The sequence below is a fragment of the Trachemys scripta genome, chromosome 1 (assembly GCF_013100865.1).
Source record: "Trachemys scripta elegans isolate TJP31775 chromosome 1, CAS_Tse_1.0, whole genome shotgun sequence".
NCBI lineage: Eukaryota > Metazoa > Chordata > Testudines > Emydidae > Trachemys > Trachemys scripta.
In genome coordinates, this window is record NC_048298.1 from 311,656,041 (window position 1) to 311,682,714 (window position 26,674).

A 26,674-nucleotide genomic window follows, 5' to 3' on the forward strand; every position below is an offset into this window, starting at 1 on the left:
TGAGAAAGTCCCACGAATCTTAATCATGCACATCTTCTTAATGTGATAGCTGAAGCTATTGTCCTCGCTGAAGAGTCAAAAGCCAGACTTAAAATTGTTCAGCCCTCATCCCACATTTCATCCCGTAGTCAAAATAGCACTGGCTAACATTTTGTGTCCCTCCAGTAGGGAATTGAGGAACAAAGACATTTTTCACCAGTGATGATATCGCTACTTAGCGATGAAAGCTTCATAATTAGATATGCACATGGCTAACGTAGCTGAAGAAAATATTTTTCTTCCAAAAATATCCAACCTCTTCGACTCCTTATAAGACAGAATAGAATCAATTTGGGGATCTTTCGATCTTTAAATAAAAGCCTCAACCACAACAAATTAGGAGATGGATGGGTACAAAACATAAGCCAGCCCTTCATGTGTAAATTGATATAATTTATCTGCATTTTTTGATAAAGGCTGAGCAGATGAGGGAGTATTCCAAATTGATTTTGTTGGCTTCAACAACAGTTCTAAAGGAAGTGTAGCTCGTTGTCTAACAGCAGCCCCCAAAATGTCAAAACCAGGATGGGCTGATTCTTCAAGCAAAACTGAGAGAATATCTAATGTTTTTGTCATGCATGTAACTAGCTCATGAAAAGCCACAGTATCCTCTGACTGATGATAATGCTGAAGTATCCTCCACATTTTCATCTGGAGAAGACATATCTTTGGAATCTGGTTCAGACTCCCTCAGCTCCAGTAATTGCCTCTCCTCAGACAATGGTTCCCTTACTTCCATAGGTAACTTATCCAGCATTGTTTGTGTTGTCAAATATGTATCCTTCAGATCCAACAACTGAATGTTCTCCTGGTATTGAATTGGTGAAGGTCTATTTCCATATATTGGATCTTCTTGATTAGGTGCTGGAGATGGCCAGTGTACTAAAGGGATACTTGCCAGTCAGGTCAAAAACCCACTGATGGGTCTGGTTGACAATACCTTTGTGCATACAGATCTGGTGGATATATATGAATCTGTCTATAATAGTCTTTCTCCAGATCCAGTCTCCTATGTGTATCTCTTTTCTGACCTCAATCCCTTTGTGGTTTGAATGGAACCAGAGGTAATAACCCCCTTGGAAAGAGAGTGGCAAGTAAACCTTGGAGGGAGGGATAGCTTAGTGGTTTGAGCACTGGCCTGCTAAACCCAGGGTTCTGAGTTCAATCCTTGAGAAGGCCATTTAGGGATTTGGGGCAAAAACCTGTCTGGGGATTGGTCCTGCTTTGAGCAGGGGGTTGGACTAGATGATATTCTATGATTCTCTTGTGAAGAAGTCCTAGATGGTGGAAGTATTGGGGAAATCCTGATTTCTTTCAGCCTTCTGCTGATTCTTGGAGAAGCAGCTAGTTGGATCTGATACCTACTCAGAAGTAATACCTGGCCAGTTACTAACAAAATTGGTGATGGAGTTGAACAATGAACCACTGCCTGCACAATTATCTGCTGTCAGTACCATGCTGGCTCTGAGTACTGAATCTTTATTGGATCCCATCATCCTCAGTACTTAGTTTTCCTTTTCAGAACCAGTTCATCTGGATCCAACACGATCAAATTTGAAGAACATCTCCTGATCCTACCTCAAGATCCTGCATCCAAGCAATGTTCTTCAAAAAGTGTGTCTAGATGAATCTTTTTCTCACAGATTGCTCTTTACAAGGAGGCAGACATCAACCAGCATTGGATATGCATACTTGGCACTGAAGATGAGTCCTCCTGAATCAAATTGGCTCTAAAAACAAAGGCTGACACCATCATGGATTTCTTTTTCTTCAGATCCTTACATTTCTTGGATCCTGTAGTACCAGGTACCATGGAGGATCTGTCCCATTTGATTGAATTGCTTGGCGCGAAGCAGGTCTCTGTGCACTTTCCATTCCAGATGTTTTCACTGACAGCGCCTCTTGTAGTAAAATTGCTGGAAGTTTTGTCTTTCCTTCTTTGCTTGTGTAGTAAAAGTTGAGGAAACAGAGCATTTTGAAGGAGATTGTCCCTCTCCGAAAGATGCCAGACATCTGTCATGTGTGTCTGACACCAGGAACACCACCGGACATGAGACATCTCTTAAATACAGGCTTTTTAGCCTCCAGTTCAGACATCCTGATTGCTATCTATCACTAACTTGACTGCTACAGATAACTACTAATTGCTACAGACAACTACTAACTACTGATACCTAAACTAACTAGCCAACATAGATCTCGAAGTATCTGATAGCAAGTTTCTAACTGTTCAGCTGGTGGCGGTTAGAAGGAATAGAGGAGGTTGAAGTGCCATGACCTTTCATACCCATGCCCTGGGATATTTAATGTTCACTGAAGGGAAGAGCAAGGGAGGCTCATGAATGCTCCAAGGGCTACTACCAACTAGAATTCTACCATACAGGCTACACCAGTCAGAGCATCCTATGAGTGGAATATACAGAGAACACTCGAAAGATAATAGAAACTTCAGCCCTGAGTTCCTATGTGCTGCAGCCACATGCACTTACTGCCTGTTGTCCACAATGTGGGGACAACCAAAACCAGAGGCAGTTAGACCAGGAGTGGCAGCCAGATTAAACATATTCATTGTCAGATGACAGAGGGATTCATGAAAGGACCAGGACAGGTCCACCTTCTCCATATCAGAGTTCAGTCATTTGTCATGCTTGCAAACTACAACTGCACACATTAACATAAGAACATATGGATAGGAGGGATAGCTTAGTGGTTTGAGCATTTGACCTGCTAAAACCCAGCGTTGTGAGTTCAATCCTTGAGAGGGTCACTTAGGGAGCTGGGGCAAAATCAGTACTTGGTCCTGCTAGTAAAGGCAGGGGCTGGACTTGATGACCTTTCAAGGTACTTCCAGTTCTAGGAGATAGGACATCTCCATAAAATTAACATAAGAACAGTGGTACTGGGTCAGACCAAAGATCCATCTAGCCTGGTATCCTATCTACCTACAGTGGTCAAGGCCAGGTGCCCCAGAGGGATTGAATCTAACAGGTAATGATCAAATGATCTCTCTCCTGCCATCCATCTCCACCCTCTAACAAACAAAGTCTAAGGACACCATTCCTTACTCATCCTGGCTAATAGCCATTAATGGACTTAACCTCCATGAATTTATCTAGTTGTCTTTTAAACGCTGTTATAGTCCTAGCCTTCACAACCTCCTCAGGTAAGGAGTTCCTCAAGTTGACTGGGCGCTTTGTGAAGAAGAACTTAATTTTATTTGTTTTAAACCTGCTGCCTATTAATTTCATTTGGTGACCCCTAGTTCTTGTATTATGGGAATAAGTAAATAACTTTTCCTTATCTACTTTCTCCACATCACTCATAATTTAATATACCTCTATCATATCCCCCCTTAGTCTCCTCTTTTCCAAGCTGAAAAGCCCTAGCCTCTTTAATCTCTCCTTGTATGGGACCCTCTCCAAACCCCTAATCATTTTAGTTGCCCTTCTCTGAACCTTTTCTAGTGCCAGTATATCTTTTTTGAGATGAGGAGACCACATCTATACGCAGTACTCAAGATGTGGGAGTACCATTGATTTATATAAGGGCATTAATATATTCTCCGTCTTATTCTCGATCCCCTTTTTAATGATTCCTAACATCCTGTTTGCTTTTTTGACCCCTCTGCACACTGCGTGGACATCTTCAGAGAACTATCCACTATGACTCCAAGATCTTTTTCCTGATTTGTTGTAGCTAAATTAGCCCCCATCATATTGTATGTATAGTTGGGGTTATTTTTTCCAATGTGCATTACTTTACATTTATCCACATTAAATTTCATTTGCCATCTTGTTGCCCAATCACTTAGTTTTGTGAGATCTTTTTGAAGTTCGTCACAGTCTGCTTTGGTCTTAACTATCTTGAGCAGTTTAGTATCATCTGTAAACTTTGCCACCTCCCTTTTTGCCCCTTTCTCCAGATCATTTATGAATAAGTTGAATAGGATTGGTCCTAGGACTGACCCTTGGGGAACACCACTAGTTACCCCTCTCCATTCTGAAAATTTACTATTTATTCTTACCCTTTGTTCCCTGTCTTTTAACCAGTTCTCAATCCATGAAAGGACCTTCCCTTTTATCCCATGACAATTTAATTTATGTAAGAGCCTTTGGTGAGGGACCTTGTCAAAGGCTTTCTGGAAATCTAAGTACACTATGTCCACTGGATCCCCCTTGTCCACATGTTTGTTGAGCCCTTCAAAGAACTCTAATAGATTAGTAAGACATGATTTCCCTTTACAGAAACCATGCTGACTTTTGCCCAACAATTTATGTTCTTCTATGTGTCTAACAATTTTATTCTTTACTATTGTTTCGAGTAATTTGCCCGGTACAGACGTTAGAATTACCGGTCTGTAATTGCCGGGATCACCTCTAGAGCCCTTTTTAAATATTGGCGTTACATTAGCTATCTTCCAGTCATTGGGTACAGAAGCCGATTTAAAGGACAGGTTACAAACCCTAGTTAATAGTTCCGCAATTTTACATTTGAGTTCTTTCAGAACTCTTGGGTGAATGCCATCTGGTCCCGGTGACTTGTTAATGTTAAGTTTATTAATGAATTTCAAAACCTGCTCTCGTGACACTTCAGTCTGTGACAGTTCCTCAGATTTGTCACCTACAAAAGCCGGCTAGGGTTTGGGAATCTCCCTAACATCCTCAGCCATGAAGACTGAAGCAAAGAATTTGTTTAGTTTCTTCGCAATGACTTTATCGTCTTTAAGCGCTCCTTTTTTATCTCTATCATCGAGGGCCCCACTGGTTGTTTAGCAGGCTTCCTGCTTCTGATGTACTTAAAAAACATTTTGTTATTATCTTTCGAGTTTTTGGCTAGCCATTCTTCAAACTCCTCTTTGGCTTTTCTTATTACATTTTTACACTTAATTTGGCAGTGTTTATGTTCCTTTCTATTTACCTCGCTAGGATTTGATTTCCACTTTTTAAAGGAAGTCTTTTTATCTATCACTGCTTCTTTTACATGGTTGTTAAGCCACGGTGGCTCTTTTTTAGTTCTTTTACTGTGTTTCTTAATTTGGGGTATACATTTAAGTTGGGTCTCTATTATGGTGTCTTTAAAAAAGCACCCATGCAGCTTGCAGGGATTTCACTTTAGTCACTGTACCTTTTAATTTCTGTTTAACTAACCCCCTCATTTTCGCATAGTTCCCCTTTTTGAAATTAAATGCCACAGTGTTGGGCTGTTGAGATGTTCTTCCCACCACAGGGATGTTGAATGTTATTACATTATGGTCACTATTTCCAAGTGGTCTAGTTATTATTACCTCTTGGACCAGCTCCTGCGCTCCACTCAGGACTAAATCTAGAGTTGCCTCTCCCCTTGTGGGTTTCTGTTCCAGCTGGTCCAAGAAGCAGTCATTTAAAGTATCGAGAAATTTTGTCTCTGCATTTCGTCCTGAGGTGACATGTTCCCAGTCAATATGGGGATAATTGAAATCCCCCACTATTATTGAGTTCTTAATTTTGATAGCCTCTCTAATTTCCCTTAGCATTTCATCATCACTATCACTGTCCTGGTCAGGTGGTCGATAATAGATCCCTAATGTTATATTCTTATTAGAGCATGAAATTACTATTCTTAGAGATTCTATGGAACATGTGGATTCACTTAAGATTTTTACTTCATTTGATTCTACATTTTCCTTCACATATAGTGCCACTTCCCCCCCTTCACAACCTGTTCTGTCCTTCCGATATATTTTGTACCCCAGAATGATTGTGTCCCATTGATTGTCCTCAGTCCACCAGGTTTCTGTGATGCCTATTATATCAATATCCTCCTTTATCACAAGGCACTCTAGTTCACCCATCTTATTATTTAGACTTCTAGCATTTGTGTATAAGCACTTTAAAAACTTGTCACTGTTTATTTGTCTGCCTTTTCTGACGCGTCAGATTCTTTATGTGAATGTTTCTCATCTGATCTGGCCCTTACATTATCCTCTTCCATCCTCTGTTCCTGACTATAACCTAGAGAATCTCTATCAATAGACTCTCCTCTAAGAGAAGTCTCTGTCTGATCCACATGCTCCTCTGTAGCAGTCGGCTTTCCCCCATCTCCTAGTTTAAAAACTGCTCTACAACCTTTTTAATGTTTAGTGCCAGCAGTCTGGATCCACTTTGGTTTAGGTGGAGCCTAATAAATTGATTTGGGTCATAGCTATTACCTGTATACCTTTTCAGTTAATTTGTCTTGACCAAAGCTTGGGCTCTGGGTCTGTTGTTTAGTACTCTTCCCCCCATATCACTATGATGTTGAACTGTTTGTCTTTTGGGAATGACAATTCATCAGGGTATCATTTGCTGAGCATGTCTGTTCTGAAAATTCCTGTGTATCTAACAGTGAAGGACTTTTGACTTAATTTATTCCTGATTTGTCTCAGTATTAATTCACGAGCTGCTACTCTCCTATACACCTTTGGCTCATCTCTCTGCCCCCTTTCAAACTCTGCTATATTTTTTGGATGGTCTGGCAAATAAAACGGGACATGGCACTCCAAATAGGAACAGAATGCATGCACCCAATTACCCTTTTCTCTTTTTCATTATATATTTTATATTCATGAAACATTTACAAGCTTCAGCAAGAAAGCAAAAGGAATTACAAAGTATAAAGCCCATATTTTCCAAGGGTGCACTCTCCTTTATGCGAACAACACCTCTTGAGGATTTATATGCACATACCTACAAGCATTTGCCTGAGTTGTCCGCATGCCAACTGGGCATGCAAAAAAGTGTACTTGTCTATGGTGACCTTTTAAAATGTTTATACAAAATAATGATGAAAATAAGGCCAGTTGTATTTAAAGCAAATGTAATTAGCTGGAGCAATTATTTTTCTCTTCCTTTCCTCCTGACCCTCAAAAAACCTATATTAATTAAGATTTCTAGTTTATGTTCATCTATAAGATAAAAACACAACTGCAAAATGTCGATAATTTACTGCAGATAAGGTGCAGTAGGCATGTACTACTCAGACTGTTGACCCTGCTTCACTTCCCAGGCACCCTAACAAAACCCCATCAAGCCGTTTTTCATTAGACTATGCCTGATTAAACAACTTTCACATACACACACCCTTGTTTTTGTTCATTTTCCTCTTACATTGTTGCACAGAATAAATGTATCTACTATAAAATTTACTTTACACTCTCAAAAGACCTCACAAACCTCAATACCACATAATCTGTAACATACTGTGTGTATTTAACAAAGACTGTAAAAATAATGGGCCAAATTCATCGCTGGTGCTAGTGGCTACACCTTCATTGACATCAGTGGTATTGCACCTGCTTACACCATGGAAAAATTTGACACAAGAGCTTTTTAGTCCCAGATCTCAAGTCCTTATTTTGATGGCTTTATTTATTTAGTATTTCAATAGACAGACAGACCCTTTCAGATATGACCAGCACGTACCTTACGAGGGCCTGTGCTCTTCAGCTCAAATACATCCATTGTGTAGTTGACTCTGCGACCATAGTGATCAAACTGAACATTTCCGGTCAGCCCTTGTATTCGAACCTAAAAATTAAAAAAGAAATTCCAGCCTCATGTGCTTTTTGCACCCAATTGCTGCACAGTAGCTGGGCATTATTAAATGACTCACGGAACACATACGTCTTGTGCTTTTGGACCATGTATTTTCACTGCAGTATATTGTAAATATATTACTTTGGTCCAAAACAAACTAACTAACTAAAAAGGATATTTTACTTGGCCTTTTGAGTCTTTTCCAGCTCAAATCTTGATACTAAGGCATGCGTGTACTGAAGTACAATACTAACAAGGGTGAAATTCACCCTGCCGCAGAGGGCCTAAGTCGGGGTAGGCAACCTATGGCACGTGTGCCGAAGGTGGCACGTGAGCTGATTTTCAGTGGCACTCACACTGCCCGGGTCCTGGCCACCGGTCCGGTGGCCTCTGCATTTTAATTTAATTTTAAATGAAGCTTCTTAAACATTTTAAAAACCTTATTTACTTTACATACAACAATCATTTAGTTATATATTATAGACTTATAGAAAGAGACCTTCTAAAAACGTTAAAATATATTACTGGCATGCAAAACCTTAAATTAGAGTGAATAAATGAAACTTCTGAAAGGTTGCTGAACCCTGGCCTAAGTAAAGCCCTCTGTACTACAGAAGCCTGGTATGTCTGTGTGAGGGGAGGGTGGCCTGGAGTGGAGATGTCTCAACACCTTTAGTCCAGAGGGTGACGGGGAGAGGCTGTGGGATCCATAAGTCCTTTTTTCCCCGTGGCCCTAAACACCATGTGCAAGTGAGATTCTGGAACTGTGAGTGCAATTTCAGCCCACAGACTGATGCAGCAGATGCAGTGGGGGCATGGCTTGAACTGCAGCCTAGGCTCGGCCCCTGGGTTGTGGGTGCTATGGCACTGCACTGATAAGACACACAGCTTCTGGTCCTTATCCTGATGATGTCAGTGGATGTGTTCCATTGGCTTCCACGGTAACACAATCAAGCCCATATAGACCCATTACTCAGACTTTATGATCCTGATGTCAGCTTCACCATAGAAACTTGACTTCATGCCTTTAGAGAATATTATAGATCTGGACACTTTCTTCACAGAATATTTGAAGTACATTAAATGTTTAATATCTTTTCATAAGAGTCAGGACGTGCATTTTAAATCAGATCCTTCTGTCTTTGTCCATTTCAGCCTTATCCAACTCTTCTTCAAGACTGAAACCCTTGCTGGTAGGCAGAAAGCTGCCAGTTCTGTCAGAAGTCACTTCTTCTCAGTGTCTGCTCCTGAGTTGAGTCTGCTCATTTGCAATTGGAATGATTTAAATTCTACAGTAGGATTTTTTTTTAAAAAAATCTCCACTCTTGGAGAGAAAGGCTAAATCATCTTGACAGGGATCTGGAACTTCCTAGGCATTCATATTCATCAGAAATTCAAACTTCTGACATCAATAACAATGGCTCTGGGATATCTTCTTTTTAAAGAAACAAAAACTTTAAATAATTTTACCTATGTGATTTGCACTGGGAGTACTTTACAAGCATTTGGGATGATGCAAACCACATCCCAGTTTGGTTAATAAAACAACTCTCTAACATTAATTTAATTACACGTTCTTCTATTTGTATTACCTGGACTTTACTTTTTCTTTAAATGAATATCACTTTTCCTGCCTAGACTACAGTGCACAAAGCAGTTGGCAAACTAAGCACTTCAGTAGAGAATATTTCATTTCTTACAGTATAACAGAGGAGTTTTCAATATACCAGGTAAAGTGTTTGCTCTGTGGTCAGGCCACAGATCTTGTGCTTAATTGATAATATAATTTGTCTGACAAATGGAGGGATCAAAGATGTATCTGAATAACTGAGAAGCTCTCTACCCTCTCTCTCAACCAATAAACTAAAACAGCAGTAGTGAAGCCAATCAAACTATTACTGGGTGCTTTCAAATGGTGATTGAAAATAGACGTCCCCACATGCCCATCACACCTTGTTGAGTGTTATACCTTCCACATCACAGAACTAGCAAATTGATCTACTATTCACCAAGGTCACTAGAATTAAGCATAATTTTACCTGTTTGAGTGTTCTCTCCATATCAATCCCCTGGCCCCATGGTGCAGCTGGATTAGCAAGACAATCCCCAGCATTCCCTCTCCGTGAAATATCAATTTTCTGCCTTCTAAGGTTACGGAATGTTTCAGCCATCACAAGTACCCCATCATAGGTCAGAGCAGATGTGTACTAAACAGGGAGTCAAATGCATCATTTCAGTGTGGCAAGACTATAGAAAATCAGCTTAGACTTAGATATATTTCTGTTTTAGCCTGTTATGCACCCTGAGAGAAAACTCCCATCAAAGTCAATAGAAGTTTCATCTAAGCAAGGAATGCATGCTCTCAGAGTTGAGATCATACTACAATAGTTCAGCTTTAAAACTGTATTTCAGAAGATCAGCAAAAGATCTCTCTGAGGAACCATAGCAGGAGACAAATTAAAACAATGATCTCTGTTTCTCAAACTTTTTGTCATTTATTTTATCCCTCTGAGACTAACACCTGCCGAGCCATCTTTACTGAAGGTGAGAGAAGAACTGGTAGTTCACTGAGCAGGTGTAGGATCATGAATAAATGCACTGGAAAGAGTGGGAGAACCCCGTTACTTAAATTGCAGCGTAATCAGGATTAGTATTTTTCATTCCATTTGCAAAATTTCTGCTTAGTTGCTCTCATAAAATAGGCTATAGTGAAATAAAGGAGACTAGAGAAGTCAGAGTGAAAAGTATCAGTTCTAGGCAAAAAACATGGAAGATCGAGTATGCAGCAGCTGTTAGTTTGAAGACACAGGTGAAAAGCACACAGATGCTCAAAGGCAGGGTAGTCTAGTGGATAAGGCACTGGGCTGAGAGTCAGGAGACTGATCTGCTCTGTGACTTTGGGTAACTCAATTCACTTCTTTGTTTCCTCTCCCACATTTTATCTTGTCTGTTTAGGTCGTAAACTCTTTGGTACAGGGGTTATCTCTTATTATGTGTTTGTACAGTGCCTAGCACAATGGAGTCCCAATCCCTATCAGGTCTCTAGACACCACCATAATACAATTTATTACTATTAATAATAAATTAATTCTAAGGCACTCATCTTTACAGCCAAGTTGTGGCTTGCATGTCAAGAAAATGTTAGGTCTGTAGAAGAGGCCAGATTTTGATACGTGTATTGGACAGGACAGATAAGAACCAGAAAGGCATGCCGTTGCACTGTAAGATCCTAACTATTTGTAATTTCCAGATAGTCAACAACATAGGGATGATATATTAATTATTATTATATCTCAGATTCAGAAGACAGCTTGCTGCCTGGAAATTTATGAGTTCAATGTGCATATAATATGATAAGGCTAACATGAAAGATTGGTTGGAGTTAGGATGTCAGTTTTAAATAAACTTTTGATTTCTATTTCTTGTCATTAAGGGGGTTAATTGGAGAATAAGTGACAGAAGATGTAAAAGTTGTAGCAGTTCATATTTCTATCAGATAATTGCAATGCTGAGTTTAATTAGTTATCAGTATTTGTGAGGTCACTTATCTTGTGCTGTAGCTCAATATTATGAAACAAAGCATTTATTCATGAACTCAGTTATGTGAATTATAAGTTAAAATGTTTGAATGAAATCCTTGGTAGCATGTAAAATTAACAAGTACCTTTGGAGGGCTGTCAGATCCCGGGTATTCTCTCTGATCCAGCTTCTTCCAGCGCTGCATGAGTTTAGTTACCATAGGAGTACTGAAATCTACTAACTGAAATCCTGTTACATTGGCTCCTCCATGCATAAACCTCTCCAAAGAAATATCTTTGAATCCCTAGAAAATCAATTTAACATTTTGTTTGCCCTAGCACATTGTTCTGCGCCAGACGTGTTTTAGGTTAGCAAGTGAGCATAAATGAACAGACAGAGAGAAAATAGGTAAATAGATTTCTAAGACAAGTAAAGGCTTAAAACCTGGGAAGAAACTTCAGTCTTAGCACATAATGTTACTTTGAATGATAAAAAAAAAAGGTGAATTTAAATTACCAGATCACTGTTCAAATGCAATAGATATGTATCAACAGTTGGAAAAGGCATTACTGGGAATGATGGACAATGTTTGAGAAGACAAATTCAGATCATCATGTTTGCAAAGCAATTTCAGAATATTAAGGGGCTGATCCAGTCTCTATTAAAGTCAAAGGAAAGACTCCAAACTACCTCAATGGGTATTGGATTGAGACCTAATCCATTATGCCCATTGTTCAAGGTGATATTGCAGAGTGAAGGAGACACTATTTTGTAAGTATAAACTGTCTGAGACCAATTGTTCAAACTGAAGATAGATGAGTGATCCAACATATATAATGGTGTCATGGGATATCAGAATTTATATGTACAGTTTGTAGGTCTGCCTGCCAGTGTAAAACCAATGTAAGTGACATCAGAACCAAGCCTACTATGAAGTTTTAACTGTAGACATCAGAAAACCATTTCCTCTTTTGTATTTGAGGTTTATATTAAACCTCAATGTCAACATAGAAAGAAAAATTAAATTATAGGCACATCCATAATGATGTGTTTCTATGGTTAATTTGTTCAGTGAGTATAAATCCAACCCCTTTAATAAAAGGTGCTTTTAGGGATTAATTTCACTTTAGGAATGCAGAAATGTCAAACTAGCCAACTGACCAACACAAAATACCACCCCCCACAAGTCTTCCTTTCCCAACCAAACTACCACTGAAACATCTCAATTTTTTTTAAACTTCTACTGCTTTGGCAAATTTTAATTTATTCCAAGTAGTGTTATTACATTGCACTTAAAAAGCAAGATTTAGAAAAAGTTTTCTGAGGACCTGACCCAATGCCAACTAAAGTGAATAGATAGACCCTCTTTAAAGGCATTGGATCAAGCTCTTAAAGAGAATTTTAGTGCATGTGAAAGGTGTCAGATCATCAACTCATTTTAAACAGGCTACTGAACAGCCACCCCAGATACCTGCAGCTTCCAGTCACTTTCACATGTAACCCAGAGGGGAATAAGCTTCAGTTCATATCCCATTATCAATCCACTGAACAATTCAATTCTCCTCTAACCACCTTACATAGGAAAAATAATTTGAAGAATTATATACATTTGAGGTGCCAAAAGTCTAATTGGCAAGAGCCCGGAGAGGACTGACTTATCTTGTTTTGAAAGCTGAAGGTCTGAAAAAAACTTAATTTTTTTTTAACTGAAGCTGTAAGTACAGTGCAGCACAACAGAGTATTTTGTCAGCTCAAATTCTTTAAGTGTGAGAAGAGTAAGAAAACAAGCAAACAAAAATGTATTTCAGAACCAGAATCTATATTCTCTGCATGAGGATGTTTAGTTTAAGCAAAGAGATTGCTTTAATAATTAAATATTTAATTTACTCGTTTCCTTTCCTCTTTGAACACTCTTTGCGCAAATGTATAATGTGGATTTAGAGGGAAAATACTGAATCAGTCATACTACTGGAAGTAGCTTATCTTACTACAGCAAAACATCTGCTACCCTGAAGGATGTGAAGAAGTTATGTTGAACCTTGTTATTCTAGTAATACATAAAAATGAGTACAAAATGATAGTGTAGTATTATATATGGATCAAACTCTGTGCTACGTTATACCAAGGCAGCCCCTTAATCCTGTAATGATTTTAATGGAATGTATCTTAAGGCAAAATTGGGCTTTCTGTTAGGCAAATGGCAGCAGTCAAAACAAAAAATGCACATTCTTCAGTACATTGCACAGAACCTATTATGGTAAATTGTATATTGGTTACAAATAGCAAACTTCGTGTGTAGTGTTATAGCTCCACAGCACAGTTGAGTGTTTTACTTGTAAACCACTGACATAATTATACAAAAGGATCTTACCAGGTTTGCAACGATGTAATGGTAGCCTTTAACATGCTTTCCAACACTCACAATCTGTGGGGGGAAAGAAAGAACAAACTATATCTTATTGTACTGCTTTAACTGAGCATTAATCATCATATGATTATGAGAAATGTAATTTTAGCGCCATAATGTTGAGATTCCCCCATTACCCCATGAAAGTGATTGAGGTAGCTATAATTTTCCTAATGCCTAATCATTAGAACCTGCTAAAATGCAAATAGCTAAAATAATTAATGGACAATTCTGCAATCTGAATGCATTCCATATGACTGAACATGTTGCTGCAGTATATTATTCTAGCAAGTGTAGTAATTGCCTGCAGTATACATATCCAGACACCGGAGGTCATATGATACCATGAAAGACTAAAGGCTGGTTTTTTATTTTTATTTTCCATGCTTGGGGAACATGGTACATTTTGGGCGTTTGGGACAGAAGTTCTCGGTTTTTATAGGGTCAAGTACTTTATTCAGTCCTGACCCAGGAAGGTGAAGATAATAGTAGCTTGCGTGAGTGAAAACTAAATAAGAATTGAGTGCTAGGTTGTGTGGCTCACGCTCAGCTCTGAGCTCTTTCTGCTCATTTTGGGGATCAGCTGCAATTGCAACAGGTCCTTTCACAGGCGGCAGGGGACTCCTTGATTGTTCCACCCACCCCTCTGTACACACGCATAAGGGCTAAGCCCAAACTAACCTGGAGTATTTGGTCCACAGAGAGAAATGATACAGAACTGAGTGAAGCAGTGCAAATTACCCCCCGCTGCCAACTGTCACAGCCTTGACTTGGAAGGACCAGCACTGCGGGTGAGAAAATAATTCTCTACCCAAATCAACCCTGGGCCAATACACAAAATAATTAGTGACAACTCCGATGGCATTTGCTATGTGGATCCCGGATTATTTACTAGAATAGCTAAGAGTGAATATATTTAGCTGCAGAGCATGACAGATGTTAATGGCTTAATTTTAAAGTGAAAGCTGTTTTTACTAAAGGTTTACTATAGCAACACCTGCAACATGCATTTTTTTATTCAGCAACAATAGAGTCCTCTTAACTCTTATTTAGGGCTTTCACAACTCCATTATAAAAACGATGCTTTAGGCTCAAACATATTAATTGTTTCTTCTCATTTACCCAACTCCCCAAAGCATTTTAGCTGCAATTCAAACACACAGAAAACATACACCGGCTGAGATTTTCCAGGAGGGGGAGGAATGAATTTAATAATTAATAGGAGAGACGCGAAGCTCAATCCCCTCTGCTGCTTTGAACCTCCTCAGCTACAGACCCTGCCCTGAAGAGTTTACAGTTTTAGCATTCATACAGCACTGTCCATGGTCAAAGCACAGAACAAACACGCACTAATCCTCCCATGCAGTAGATAATTATTAATATGCCCATTTTACAGATGAGGGATAAATGCCCGAGAGATTAAAAGATTTGCCAAAGCACACAGAGCAATTCAGTGTCTAAATCCAGATTAGGATTTGGGACTGACTGATTCCTAATCCCACTGTTATTCTAACAGACCAATCCCCTTGGTGCAGCAAAATAGAGGAATCCAAGAAATTTGGCATCAGTGATCCAGAGAGCTTAAAAACATTGGCTATTTTTAAGTTATAAGGTATGCAAGAAAACTATGTTCCTTCCCTCTGCTAACTGCCAAAACACTACTGGCTTCTAATGCTCCTTTTGTTCCAATTATTAAAATCAGATTCGTTTTTTTAAAACAACATGTGTCAGGTTGACTGTTCATAATGTAAACTGAGCACTCATCTGCAGTCCAATAAGGCTCCCTTTAAAGTCAGTGGTTAAACTCGCCTTCATTTCACTTAATCAAATCAAGTCCTTATAAACGGCCTACTGCACATATGCAGAAGCCTGTCATCATAGCATTGTCCAATGTGCATACGAGTTCACCAAATTCACTGTTGGAATAAGTAACTTGCAACTCCATTGGCTTCAATGCAGCTGCCGTCCCTTACACCAGTGATCTGCCATTATATCTGTACTCCCATCAGTAATACTCATAAGACAGGTATACGTACACCTCCAAAGTGCAAAGAAATTGATATAGGTTGCAAAATCCTGTGTTAAATAATTTGTGAAGCATCGTTTGCGTGAAATGTCCACTTTTTGAGAAAGAGACTAACTTGACATAGAAGGCAAATGACATGTTAAAAATTGTGGGCCAGATCCTCAACTGGTGTAAAATGTTATAGCTCCATTGAGATAAGTGGAGTGATGACAATTTCCCTGAGCTGAAAATCTGGCCCTGTATAGTTTTGACAGCACAGACATCACTGGCCATTACAGTGCGGCAGTCAAATCAAGCAAGCTCATCATAAACCTACTTATGATCATATGTTTCAGAAGCATTTCTAAAATTGTTAAAATAATAGAAATGAGCAAATCCTGCAAAAATATTATGGCAAATATTGGAGTAAAATTTCTAACTGAATTTGCTTCAGTTATGTTCATGCCTTTCTGGCATGTGATCTCTGCAGACATTCTAGCATGCAAGTTTGCTGTCAGAACTGTTTATGGACACAGCAAATGTTAAGTGAATATTGGAAAATATATGTGGAATGCAAATTTTGAACTTCTTAAAAATCAGATTCTAAGAGTTATGCTCATCCAACTGGGGACAAGAGACAATGCTATGTGACCTATATGTTCAGTCAAAACTAATCAACATGGTTCTGATTTTGAATCTCAAAATGTTTATGATGAGCTGCTCATGAACAATCTATAGAATTATTTGCCATTTGGAAGCAGAATGTTTGTTTAATGGAATACCTCACTACGAGCATATGACACCAGCACTCCAAAATCTACACTGACTACCTATTGGCTTCTAGGTGGAGTTTCAGGGGCTGGTTCTGACTATGAAACCCTGCGTGACAGAGGACCTTACTATCTGAGGGACCATCTTTTCCCCTGTACTATATTGCTGCCGCTAAAATCAATGGAGGCACTCAAACTGGAGCCCTTCCTATATAAGAAAAGGAGCTGAGGACAGCACATTTTCTGCAAGGGCCCCTCGACTTTGAAATTAATTTCTTACTCCATTATTATTTTACATTATTTGTATTATGGCAGGTCTGGAAGCCACAACTGAGATCAGGGTCCCACCGTATGTACACGTAGTAAGAGATAGTCATTGTCCTGAAGAGCTTACATTATAAATAGAGAGTGAGAGAAAGAATATTATCCCCATTTTACAGATGGGGAACTGAGGCACAGAGAGACTAGGTGGCTTGACTAAAGTCACACAGAAAGGCTATAGCAAAGCGAAGAATTGAACTGAGTCCCAAGCCAGAAGCCTTAACTGCAAGACCATCCTTCTTCTCTTCATCTGAAATAATGTGAATGTATTGATATTTGAGGGACACTAATCTCTGCTGGAGTTGGCATTTAGAAAAGGCTGAAGCAGCTTAGAGAGAGTTTAGGGAGGAAAGTGATGGGTGGGTTACGTTGGTCTAGAGTGGGAAGGACAGCAGGCCGAAACACGCCACTATTTTGCTTTGGTCATGATATTAATTTTGCATTTTTAAAATTAATAAGGGTATCTAAAGCCTAGAATTGGAGTTCTGTCATGCTGTTGTATTTAAATCCAAACAAATTCATAAATAAATAAAATAAACAATTCCGAATAATGAATAAATAAAAAAAGGGTAAGCGGCTCCCAAACAACTTATGAGCAGAAAATGAGGCAAAATTCATTCAGCACATCATTCACTGTGAACACTTGATTCTACTAAATACTACAGCAGAGTGAAATGAATTAGAAATACAAAAAAGCCCAAGAGATCATCAAATCCACGCACAAGTAGCAATGCAGGATTTTTTCCAATTCTTAGAGAGAGAGAGAGATTTTACATGAAAATATCTTTATGTATCCTTAAAAATTGTAATAGTCTATTGTAAAAACTCTATAATTTCTATTACAGTTTATTCTGTCTTCTTTCCTCATTTATATGAATGCACTAAAGAGAAAGATTAAACCACATTGAACTGAATTCATTATTATCTCAGAATCCTGACTCAGTCCTACAAAAGGACAAACATTTAGAGATAATGCATAAAACTCTATCAATAACCTACTACAATGCATGTAAGTATCTTAGGCACGAGAACCTAAAAAGAACAGAATACTGGATAGGTCTTTAACTGATGATCTAATATATTCAATTTAAGAATAGATAATTTGATTTTGATCTCCTGTGTACTAGTGTAAGTCAAGAGTAACTTCATGTAAGCCAATGGAGTGAGAGTGACATAAAAGTGATGTAAGTGTGGTAAGTATCAGACCTAGCTTTTCAGTCTTAACTCTGCACTGCCTGGTTTTTACACAGTGTGTTTAACATGACTCTTTAATATTAGCTCAACAACAGTTCTGGGAGTCTTGCTTGGAAATAGGGTTGCCAACATCGTATTTAAAAACTACAGGACAGAGCTCAGATGTATCCAATCTTGACTTGAACCTCTGAGGGTAAGTCCCTTCTGCCCCCGACTCCATGCTTCCTAGGGTTTCTCTATCTCCAGCTCTGGATGCTGCAGAGAACCCAGGGCCTCAGGTGCTGGGCCAGCAGCCTCTATGACTCTTGTTCAGTTTCTGCAGGGGCACCAGGAGCCGAGTTGGAGGCTGCAGTTGCTGGTCTTTGCCTGCTGCGGTGCTGCGCCCCCTGTGGGGGACATTGGCAGACACTCTGTGAGCAGGGAGGCTACACCCCTGTCACACAGCGCCCCTTCCTGACCCTGGCACTTAGTACAGCTCCCAGGCACACAGCCCCATCCATTTACCCTGCCAGACAGAGCCTGTGCTGGGAAAGAAGACTGGGCTGCCCTCAAAGGCTGGACTCAGCAGGGGGTCCTGTCCAGTAGTGGGCTAGTACTCACGGGGGTGCACCTTTCCACTCCCCTCCTGACCCTGGCACTTGAGCGTGGCCCCATCTGCTTTCCCTGTGCACCTGTGAGTACTGCCCCCCTGCTGTTGAAATATGGGATAAAAGGCATCCCATACTGATTTTGTATGGGACAGGCAATTTTCTATTTAAATAAGGGACATCCTTTGTAATACAGGACTATTGGCAACCCTATTTGGAAATTCAGAAACGGATTTAATCAAAAGAAGATAGAGCCATGACAGCGTTAACAGCTTTGGGCTCTGATTCTCCTCTCACTTGCACTAGTGGAAATTCCACTGACTTCAGTTCAGCCAGTTCTGATTTCCATAAGCAATCAGGCCCTCTGAGTCAGCCTTCCCTCTTTAATACCACAAAATGAATGAATATAACACATCTCATTTAAAAATAATGCCTCACTATTACAGCTTGAAACTTCCTGCTCATTTTGGTTTCCAGAAGACTGGGAGTCAGTGCCACTGGAATGAAAAGGCCTTATTTTAAGTTAAACACCTGCTAAAAGCTAAAGCTGTGCATAACAAATGGGAATTTTACAGCCGCTTTCCCCTTCAGGATAGTGTGACAATCCGCTGGCCTAAGAAAAAGAAGCCACACAATAAAGCGAGGCCTGTGTAATACATTGTAAAAGGTGTGGAGGCTTGTAAAAGATAAAAGATTGAGACTTGAACAGAAATATTGTGGCAGAAGGGGTAACAATATAAACCGTATAAGAGATGAGAATTTATACAGTGTATGAAGCTGGGATAAATCTTTTACAAAGCCACTCAGAACCCATAAAAAAGCCACTGAGAAACTAGCTTACCTTCCACAGCAAGTCCTTAAGAAAGTTGATGGGGATGTTCTTGTTTGAGGGAGTGGTAGAGATTTATAGGACAGATGCCCTAACACAGGGGTGGGCAAACTTTTTGGCCCGAGGGCCATATCTGGGTATGGAAATTGTATGGCGGGCCATGAACGCTCACAAAATTGGGGGTTGGGGTGCGGGAGGGGGTAAGGGCTCCAGCTGGGGGTGTGGGCTCTGGTGTGGGGCTGGAGATGAGGGGTTGGGATCAAGGACAAGAGGGGGATCATGGCTGGGGGAGGGAGTTGGGTCCCGGGAGGGGCTCAGGGGTGCAGGCTCCAGGCAGCGCTTACCTCAAGCAGCTCCCAGAAGCAGCGGCATGTCCCCCATCCAGCTCCTACATGGAGGTGTGGCCAGGCAGCTCTGCGTGCTGCCCCATCCACAGGTGCCACCCCTGTAGCGCCCATTGGCCATGGTTCCCAGCCAATGGGAGCTGCAGAGGCGGTGCTTGGGGTGGGGGCTGCATGCGGAGCCCCCTGGTTGCCCCTACACATAGAAGCAGGATGGGGGCCATACCACTGCTTCCAGGAGCCACACGGAGTGGGGCAAGCCCCCAACCCCACTCCCCGGCTGGAGCGCCAGAGCAGGGCAAGCCCCAGACCCCGCTCCCTGGTGGGAGCTCAAGGGCCGGATGAAAACGCCTGGAGGGCTGGATGCGGCCCCTGGGCCATTGTTTGCCCACCCCTGCCCTAACATCATTGAAGAGGAAGTTAAAGGAAGCAACAGACAGATAAGCAATGGGCTGTTAGCAAGTAAGTGGGTTTCCTTCTCTATTGCAAAGCAATGCCCAAGCATGGGTGGCACTACACATCCACAGTATGTGGTAACTGAAAGCACCTGACTAAGCACAGAAGAGAGGAACTTCAAATATAGAGCCCACCACTGCTATAAACAGAGTAGTCAGAGTTGTGCAGAAAAAACACCTGGCTGTGCTGGAATAAACAACCCTCAGAATTGCCTCAGAAGGCATGAGTAAGAAACACCCTGGCAGGTTGCCACTTTCTGCTGCTTTTGCTACTTGAACTCATTTCTGTTCTAAGCCCATCCGTGGGAAATGTGTATTTGTAAATAAAGGTAGATTAGGTTAATTTATTAATCCTTTGTCTGTCTGCTGCGCTGCCCAGTCATTCTCTTTCCTTCAAGGAACAACCCTCTGTTAGGGTCCAAAACTCGTTAGCTATGCAGTGCTGTGACAATGTGCTTTCGTATTACTGGTGTAGTTTAAGCTTGTCCGTGTTGCTGCACCATTACATCACATCTAGACATGGATGAAATATCCAATGTGAAAAAACTTAATAAGAAATTTCAAACATTTCACAGAAAATGAGAAAGGCCAGAGGGGCCTTTCCCAATTCATTGCTGACCACAGGCAGTGGTGGGGGAGGGAGGAAGGTCCCTTCCCCAGAGGGCTTAGTGATGGGCTTCCAAAGGGGTTGCCGCACTGGCTGTTCTCAGTTTCACCCTGCTACAATCCAGTTGTCTACGCTGCTGGGGAAGAAAGAAGAAGAAGAAGAAGGAGAGAGAGAGAGAGAGAGAGAGAGAGAGTGAGAGAGAGGAAAGAAACCTGTTGAAGAATCCCCCAAATCCACAGCCTTCCTTGGGAACTAAGCACAGCCAGCTGCTATTGTAGCACAGAGGCAGCTGACAGGAGCGGTGCAGTTACCAGAACAATGCAGGGAGAACTGTTCAGGTGCCAAGAACTTTGACCAGTGAGCTGCTATGCAGTCCTATTTGGGCAGAGTCAATCTGAGAGCCCATTTTCCAGGCTAGTGGATAGGCTGTGCATGAAAATATGAGAAGGGGAGACACTAGATTAGCCTGTGCTAAGGGGTACAGGGATCCTCTTTATGCAACTGACTTGAATGTAAAGGCATGAGGCTATGTCTACACTGGCAATTGAATGACAAAACTTTTGTCTTTCAGAGGTGTTAACTTCCCCCGCCCCGAAAGACAAAAGTTTTGCTATGACAACTGGCAGTGTGAACAGCGCATTGTTGGCAGGAACGCTCTCCTGCTGACAATGCAAACGCCGCTCATTGGGGGTGGAAGTTTTTTGTCCGCAAGTGAGCCGACAAACAGCAGCTACACTGCATGACTTTTAGCGGCACAGTTGTAGCAACACAGCCATGTCGCTAAAAGCTGTGCAGTGTAGACATAGCCTCAGTAAATCATGAGAATGAGTTAAGCGTAATTTGGCCAAACACCAAGTACTCTGTTAAAGTTAGCAGAACAACCTAAATAAACAAAACCAATAAGCCAAAAAGATATATATTTTAATTAATGAACAGTTAAATTTACAACTTTATCATGTTAGCAGTGTAACCTGCAGCTAGGTAGCATTATTTCATCAGGATTAGCTATCACTGGCAGAGTGCAGGAAATAGAGCAAACGGTATATGTTGGTTTCCATATTTTTCCCCAGTCACAAATTGTATTCAGCCAATTCAATTTTAGTTTGGTGGTAGAAATAATAATTAAACTCTACACTTAGGGCCTGATTCATCTCTCACCGCAGTGGGAGTTGGATCTGAACCCCACTTTTCATCACAAAGCACTTTACCAATGTGGAAATTGAAGATCAGCAATGTTGAAGTACTTGCTCAAAGACATACATTGAGTTGGTCATAGATCTGGGGACAAATTCCAAGATTCCTGGTTCTCAGCACCTTGCTGTAACCCCATGACAATATTGCTTAATCATATTAATTAATTACAACTTGGCTTCCGATTTTTAAAATATAAGTGTTACAATGTTAATATTAGGTTTCAGAGTAGCAGCCATGTTAGTCTGTATCCGCAAAAAGAAGAACAGGAGTACTTGTGGCACCTTAAGACTAACAAATTTATTAGAGCATAAGCTTTCGTGGACTACAGCCCACTTCTTCGGATGCATGTTAATATTGTTTTACTTCCTAGATTTCATTGTTAATGGTACTAGATGCTGTGAATGTTCTCTTTACTAATGTGTATAATTCCATTGAACAGCTGAATGTACGTCAGACGCTGAATAACAATTTTCACCTCTGTCTTTAAAGGTGAAGGCAATTCTGTATGAGTGGTGATGTTAGGGCTGGCTGATGCAGAACATTGACGGAGCTGAACGAAGAGGTGCTGGTCTCTTGGAAAAGGTTGCATTGGGCACTTGTATTGGAAAAAAAAGATTGAAATCAACCTGCTGTACAGCTCAGGAGCCAGATTGCTGATCTTGACAACTAAACTGTTATATTATGCAACGTTGAAGAAAAGACAGATCAGTGTTTATAGATGAGATATATTTAAAGATTCTCATACAGCAAATGTAAGAGTTTTGGACTGTGCAAGGTAGAAGATGGGAAAGCCAATGCAACCTGGATTACTACAGACAGAAGAGAAAAGATGGATAAAAAAGATTGAGAAAAAAGACACCAGAAGTAGATATAAATTTCTAAAGAAAGAAGTAACCACTGCAATAAGGGTCCTATTCAACTATCATTGCAGTGAGTGGGAGTTTTTCAAAGATTCACAAACTATGGCCTTTTATAATCTGGCCCAGAGATTTTTAAGGGAGTGGGACAGGAGATAGTAGAATCCATTGTGGACATTTTCATTTAAGTAAAAAGCTCATAAAAATGATAAAAAATGGTTCCTCCAGCCCCCAGGTGTTCACACCAAAAAGGACTAGCTGCACTTCATGTGCAGGATTTTTCACAAACTCCAGTAGTTCACAGTCAATGCTGAACAGCAGGTAAAGGCAACCATTTTCAAATACAAAGAAAGGTAAACAAACAAACAAACAAAATATAGCCCCGCCATATATATTTCCACAAATGTGCACACACATAGATCAAGAGGGAGAGCTCAGCACTTTTCTTTTGACAGCTTCAGTGCAATGGAGCTTGGGGGTATAAGCTTGAAATTTGGGATGGAGATAGTCTCTAGGGGCTAAATTGTGGCTGCGTCATAAGCCTATATGGGGATAGTGTGCAGCTGTGCTGCCCCACGAGCAGACCATCAGAACCAGATTGTGACTCTGAGTCACAATCGGGTTCCCTTTCACTCCTTACTCCTGAGGGAAGTAATCTGGACCCGCCCTATACCTGGGGCAAATTAATCTCAGTTGAGCTCCACTGACCAGTGCACTGGAGAGCAGAACAAAGGCTCCACTCACTCTCTGACCCCATCAACTTTTCATCCCCAGGGGAGGGTGAGTAGCAACCCCACCAAAGGATGATCTCATGCTGTTGCCTATGATGCAGGTAGCCAGAGCAGGAGAATAACAGCTACCTTGCTGCCCAGTGCAGGCTCATTAGTTGACCCACAATCTGGCCTTATATTTGCAAAATTCAATTATGAAAGAGTATTTACCTGATCACATACTATTTTCCACAAGACCCATCTATGCATGTGCAATTGAACAGTAAGCAGAGAATGAGGTAGGTCTATGTGGATCTGTGCCTTATTTCAAACCAAATTCTAGGCCTGATTCTGACACTTTAGTTTACGTTGAGGTCAATGGGACTGCTCATATAAGCACTACTGCGATTAGTGTTGGACAGTTGGACCCTAAATCTGGCCAGAAATAAGGGTCAGATCTGTAACACCCTGTCTCAGTTATGCTATATCCCTAACATATTAATTGTGCATTGTTCATATATGAGCATTGACTGACCACTCCTGTGCAAAAATAGTGCAAGACAATGCGTTTAAAGACTGCATGTATTCAAAGATTGTATGTATTTGCACAAGCAGACAGAGTAAAGATTGGACAGGCACCATCAACTTTGGCATTTCCTTTCTTTTTAAAAATTAAATTAACATTTTCCTTTAGTACAGATTAAAAAAAAAGACAAACAAACCGCCAAACCACAAAATTATGTTACAAAATCTGTGGAACTAACAATAATGAATATCCATCATCATCTTTTTCTGCATGCCTTGTATTTTGTCTGTTTAGAGTGTAAAATCTCTTTGGTGCTTTGGACTCATATGTCTTAATACACTTTTTGAGTGCTGCATAAATTTGAAGTAACAGCAATTAAAGCAAATATATTTGAACAAATAGGATATATTTAAATTAAAATAATTGAGATTGACTCTGCAGTTTATTGCCTATGTTATTCTTCAACCATTTCTACATTTTCATGTGAGCTTTAATGGCATCTTCCTTCAGTCTCGTTTGAAAGTGGGCAAATGAAGAAATAAAAAAAGAAATATATGAAGTATTCACTAGAACATGGAAAGCAAACTAATCCAACTGATTAAAACCAAGTAAGTCTTAGAACAAGGTGATCTGACATTTCCCTAAACAGTGAGCGCATGTTGCTACACATCTATTTTCTTCCTGCTTTAGTAAACTGAGTAGTATCCTTGATTTTGCAGCATATACAGTTTGGATCGTGCTACCTCATAACAAAGCAGATAGGAATGTTAGTTACAATTTTGCAGTTGCTGTTACTTGGGAGTACCCTGATTTGCTTTGCTGGGGTCGCTGTGATAATGGTGTTTGTTCCATGGGTACATTTGTGGTGAAATAGGAGTTCAGCATCCAAATCCAGCACACCTATAATAGGATTAAAACAATGAGCTGCCGCTCATTTAAAAGATACACGTTCATATTTCCAGTTTGAATTTACCTCCACTTGGCTGCTGAGCTTTACTGAACAAGCTGAAAACACAAAGGGAGACACTGTTTTACAATGCACAAGAAGAAGAAATGAGCACTCTTAGTGAAACATGGGAGAAACATACTGATGTTGATTCTTGTTATGTAGTGCATATCACTATTGTTGCCATGGACTGTTCCGTTTATAAATCACTAGTCATCACTGCACGTATTAGCAGTTTGATTGTTAAGAAATGGAAAGCGAAGCTGCACAGCACTTACCAATAATGTAGGCATGCAAATTAGTTTAGGAGGGCAATTTGGAAGCACAGTTTAGAAGCACAACATGATTAAGTAGATAGTATCCTCAGTCTCATTCAATTACTTTTGTCCTCTAATTCATAAAAAAAATGTTTGTGCTCTTAAACACCTGTGACTGAAAGCATAATTGTTCATAGAATGGGCACAGGCAAAATCATGAGGTAGCATGATCCTGTGGCAATGGACTGTGAGTCAGTAACCCTTGGTTCTGCCGCCAACTTGTGTGTGAACTTGGACACGTCAATTCCCATCTCTGTCCCTCCCTTTCCCTTCTTCTATCTTGTCTCTCTAAACTGCAAGCTCATTCAGGTCGGGACAGCCTCTAACGATGTGTCTACACAGCACCTAGGTCAGCAAGGTCCTGACCTCAGAGGGGGATTCTAGGCATTATTGTAATACAAATTAAGAACAATAACAACATTTTTGAAATGTAGCCCTAAGTGATAAATATTTGAGATAAGAACACAAGAACAGCCATACTGGGTCAGACCAAAGGTCCATTTAGCTCAGTATCCTGTCTTCCAACAGTGGCCAATGCCAGGTGTCCCGGAGGGAATGAACAGGACAGGTAATCATCAAGTGATCCACCCCCTGTCGCTCATTCCCAGATTCTGGCAAAAAGAGGCTAGGGACACCATTCCTGATTTTGTGCATCAGATATATATCTAAAAACTATGGAATAAATGTGCCAATCAAATATGTTTTTTTAGGCAAAGTGGACAAAGAGTGTATTAATCTCTCAGTGTACTTCTCCATTTACAATTTTCAGTGAAAACATGTTGGCTGTTTTTATTATGCCTGTGTAAATGTAGATGAAACAAAAAGGTCAGCTAACTACTTATTAGTAATATACATGTATATAAATTGAGGCAGGAGAGTGAAAGTTAATTATTTTATACCTGCTAACATCTGTCTGTGGATTTGGATTAGAAACAGGATGACCCTATCAAGGATCAGATGGTCATCTCCTATGAGGACACATTAGAGGACAATTAAGTCTAATTTAGATCTTACAAAGAGCAATCTTGTGAAATAGATTTGGATAAAGTAGATCTCTGGGAATTGGGAAAGTCAAAAACACGGGAGTCTTATTTCAACAACAGCATAGAGGCATATTTTAAACTGGAGCTGGACTTAGCATTTTGGAGTGTAAGTATGAAGCAACTTCCTCCTTGTCCATTTGTATCCTATACCTGTCCACCAAGATCATAAAGATCATTACTTTTCTATCTTGGTTTTTATACCATGCCATCAGCATAAGGATTTTGAGCAAGATGATTCTTTGGGGATATCCTCAAAACTTAACTAACACATTATACATCCATAAAAGAGTGGGTATTTTCATGTTCCCTATCCTCTAAATGCAGTAGCAGAATCCTCATGCTTGTCCTTTTCAACCTTAGCAATCATTGTACTGGATTTTCAGAGCTACCTTCCCAAGGAACAGGTGCTATGCATCTAATCTATCTATCTATCTATCTAAACAATTAACTTCTC

At 40.2% G+C, this 26,674-nt stretch overlaps 1 protein-coding gene across 8 annotated transcripts in view; it reads right to left on the reverse strand.

Annotated features, from left to right (window-relative positions):
* The window catches only part of GRIA4 (glutamate ionotropic receptor AMPA type subunit 4), a 294,599-nt gene that overhangs the window by 84,031 nt on the left and 183,894 nt on the right, over positions 1-26,674 (reverse strand). For all 8 annotated transcript variants that reach the window (XM_034758866.1, XM_034758860.1, XM_034758863.1 and 5 more), the window contains 4 exons: positions 13,483-13,536; positions 11,257-11,415; positions 9,632-9,799; positions 7,479-7,583 (listed from right to left, as the gene is read on the reverse strand). In XM_034758866.1, coding sequence (XP_034614757.1) covers positions 7,479-7,583; positions 9,632-9,799; positions 11,257-11,415; positions 13,483-13,536 — 486 coding nt within the window. The remainder of the gene's footprint in view (positions 1-7,478; positions 7,584-9,631; positions 9,800-11,256; positions 11,416-13,482; positions 13,537-26,674) is intronic.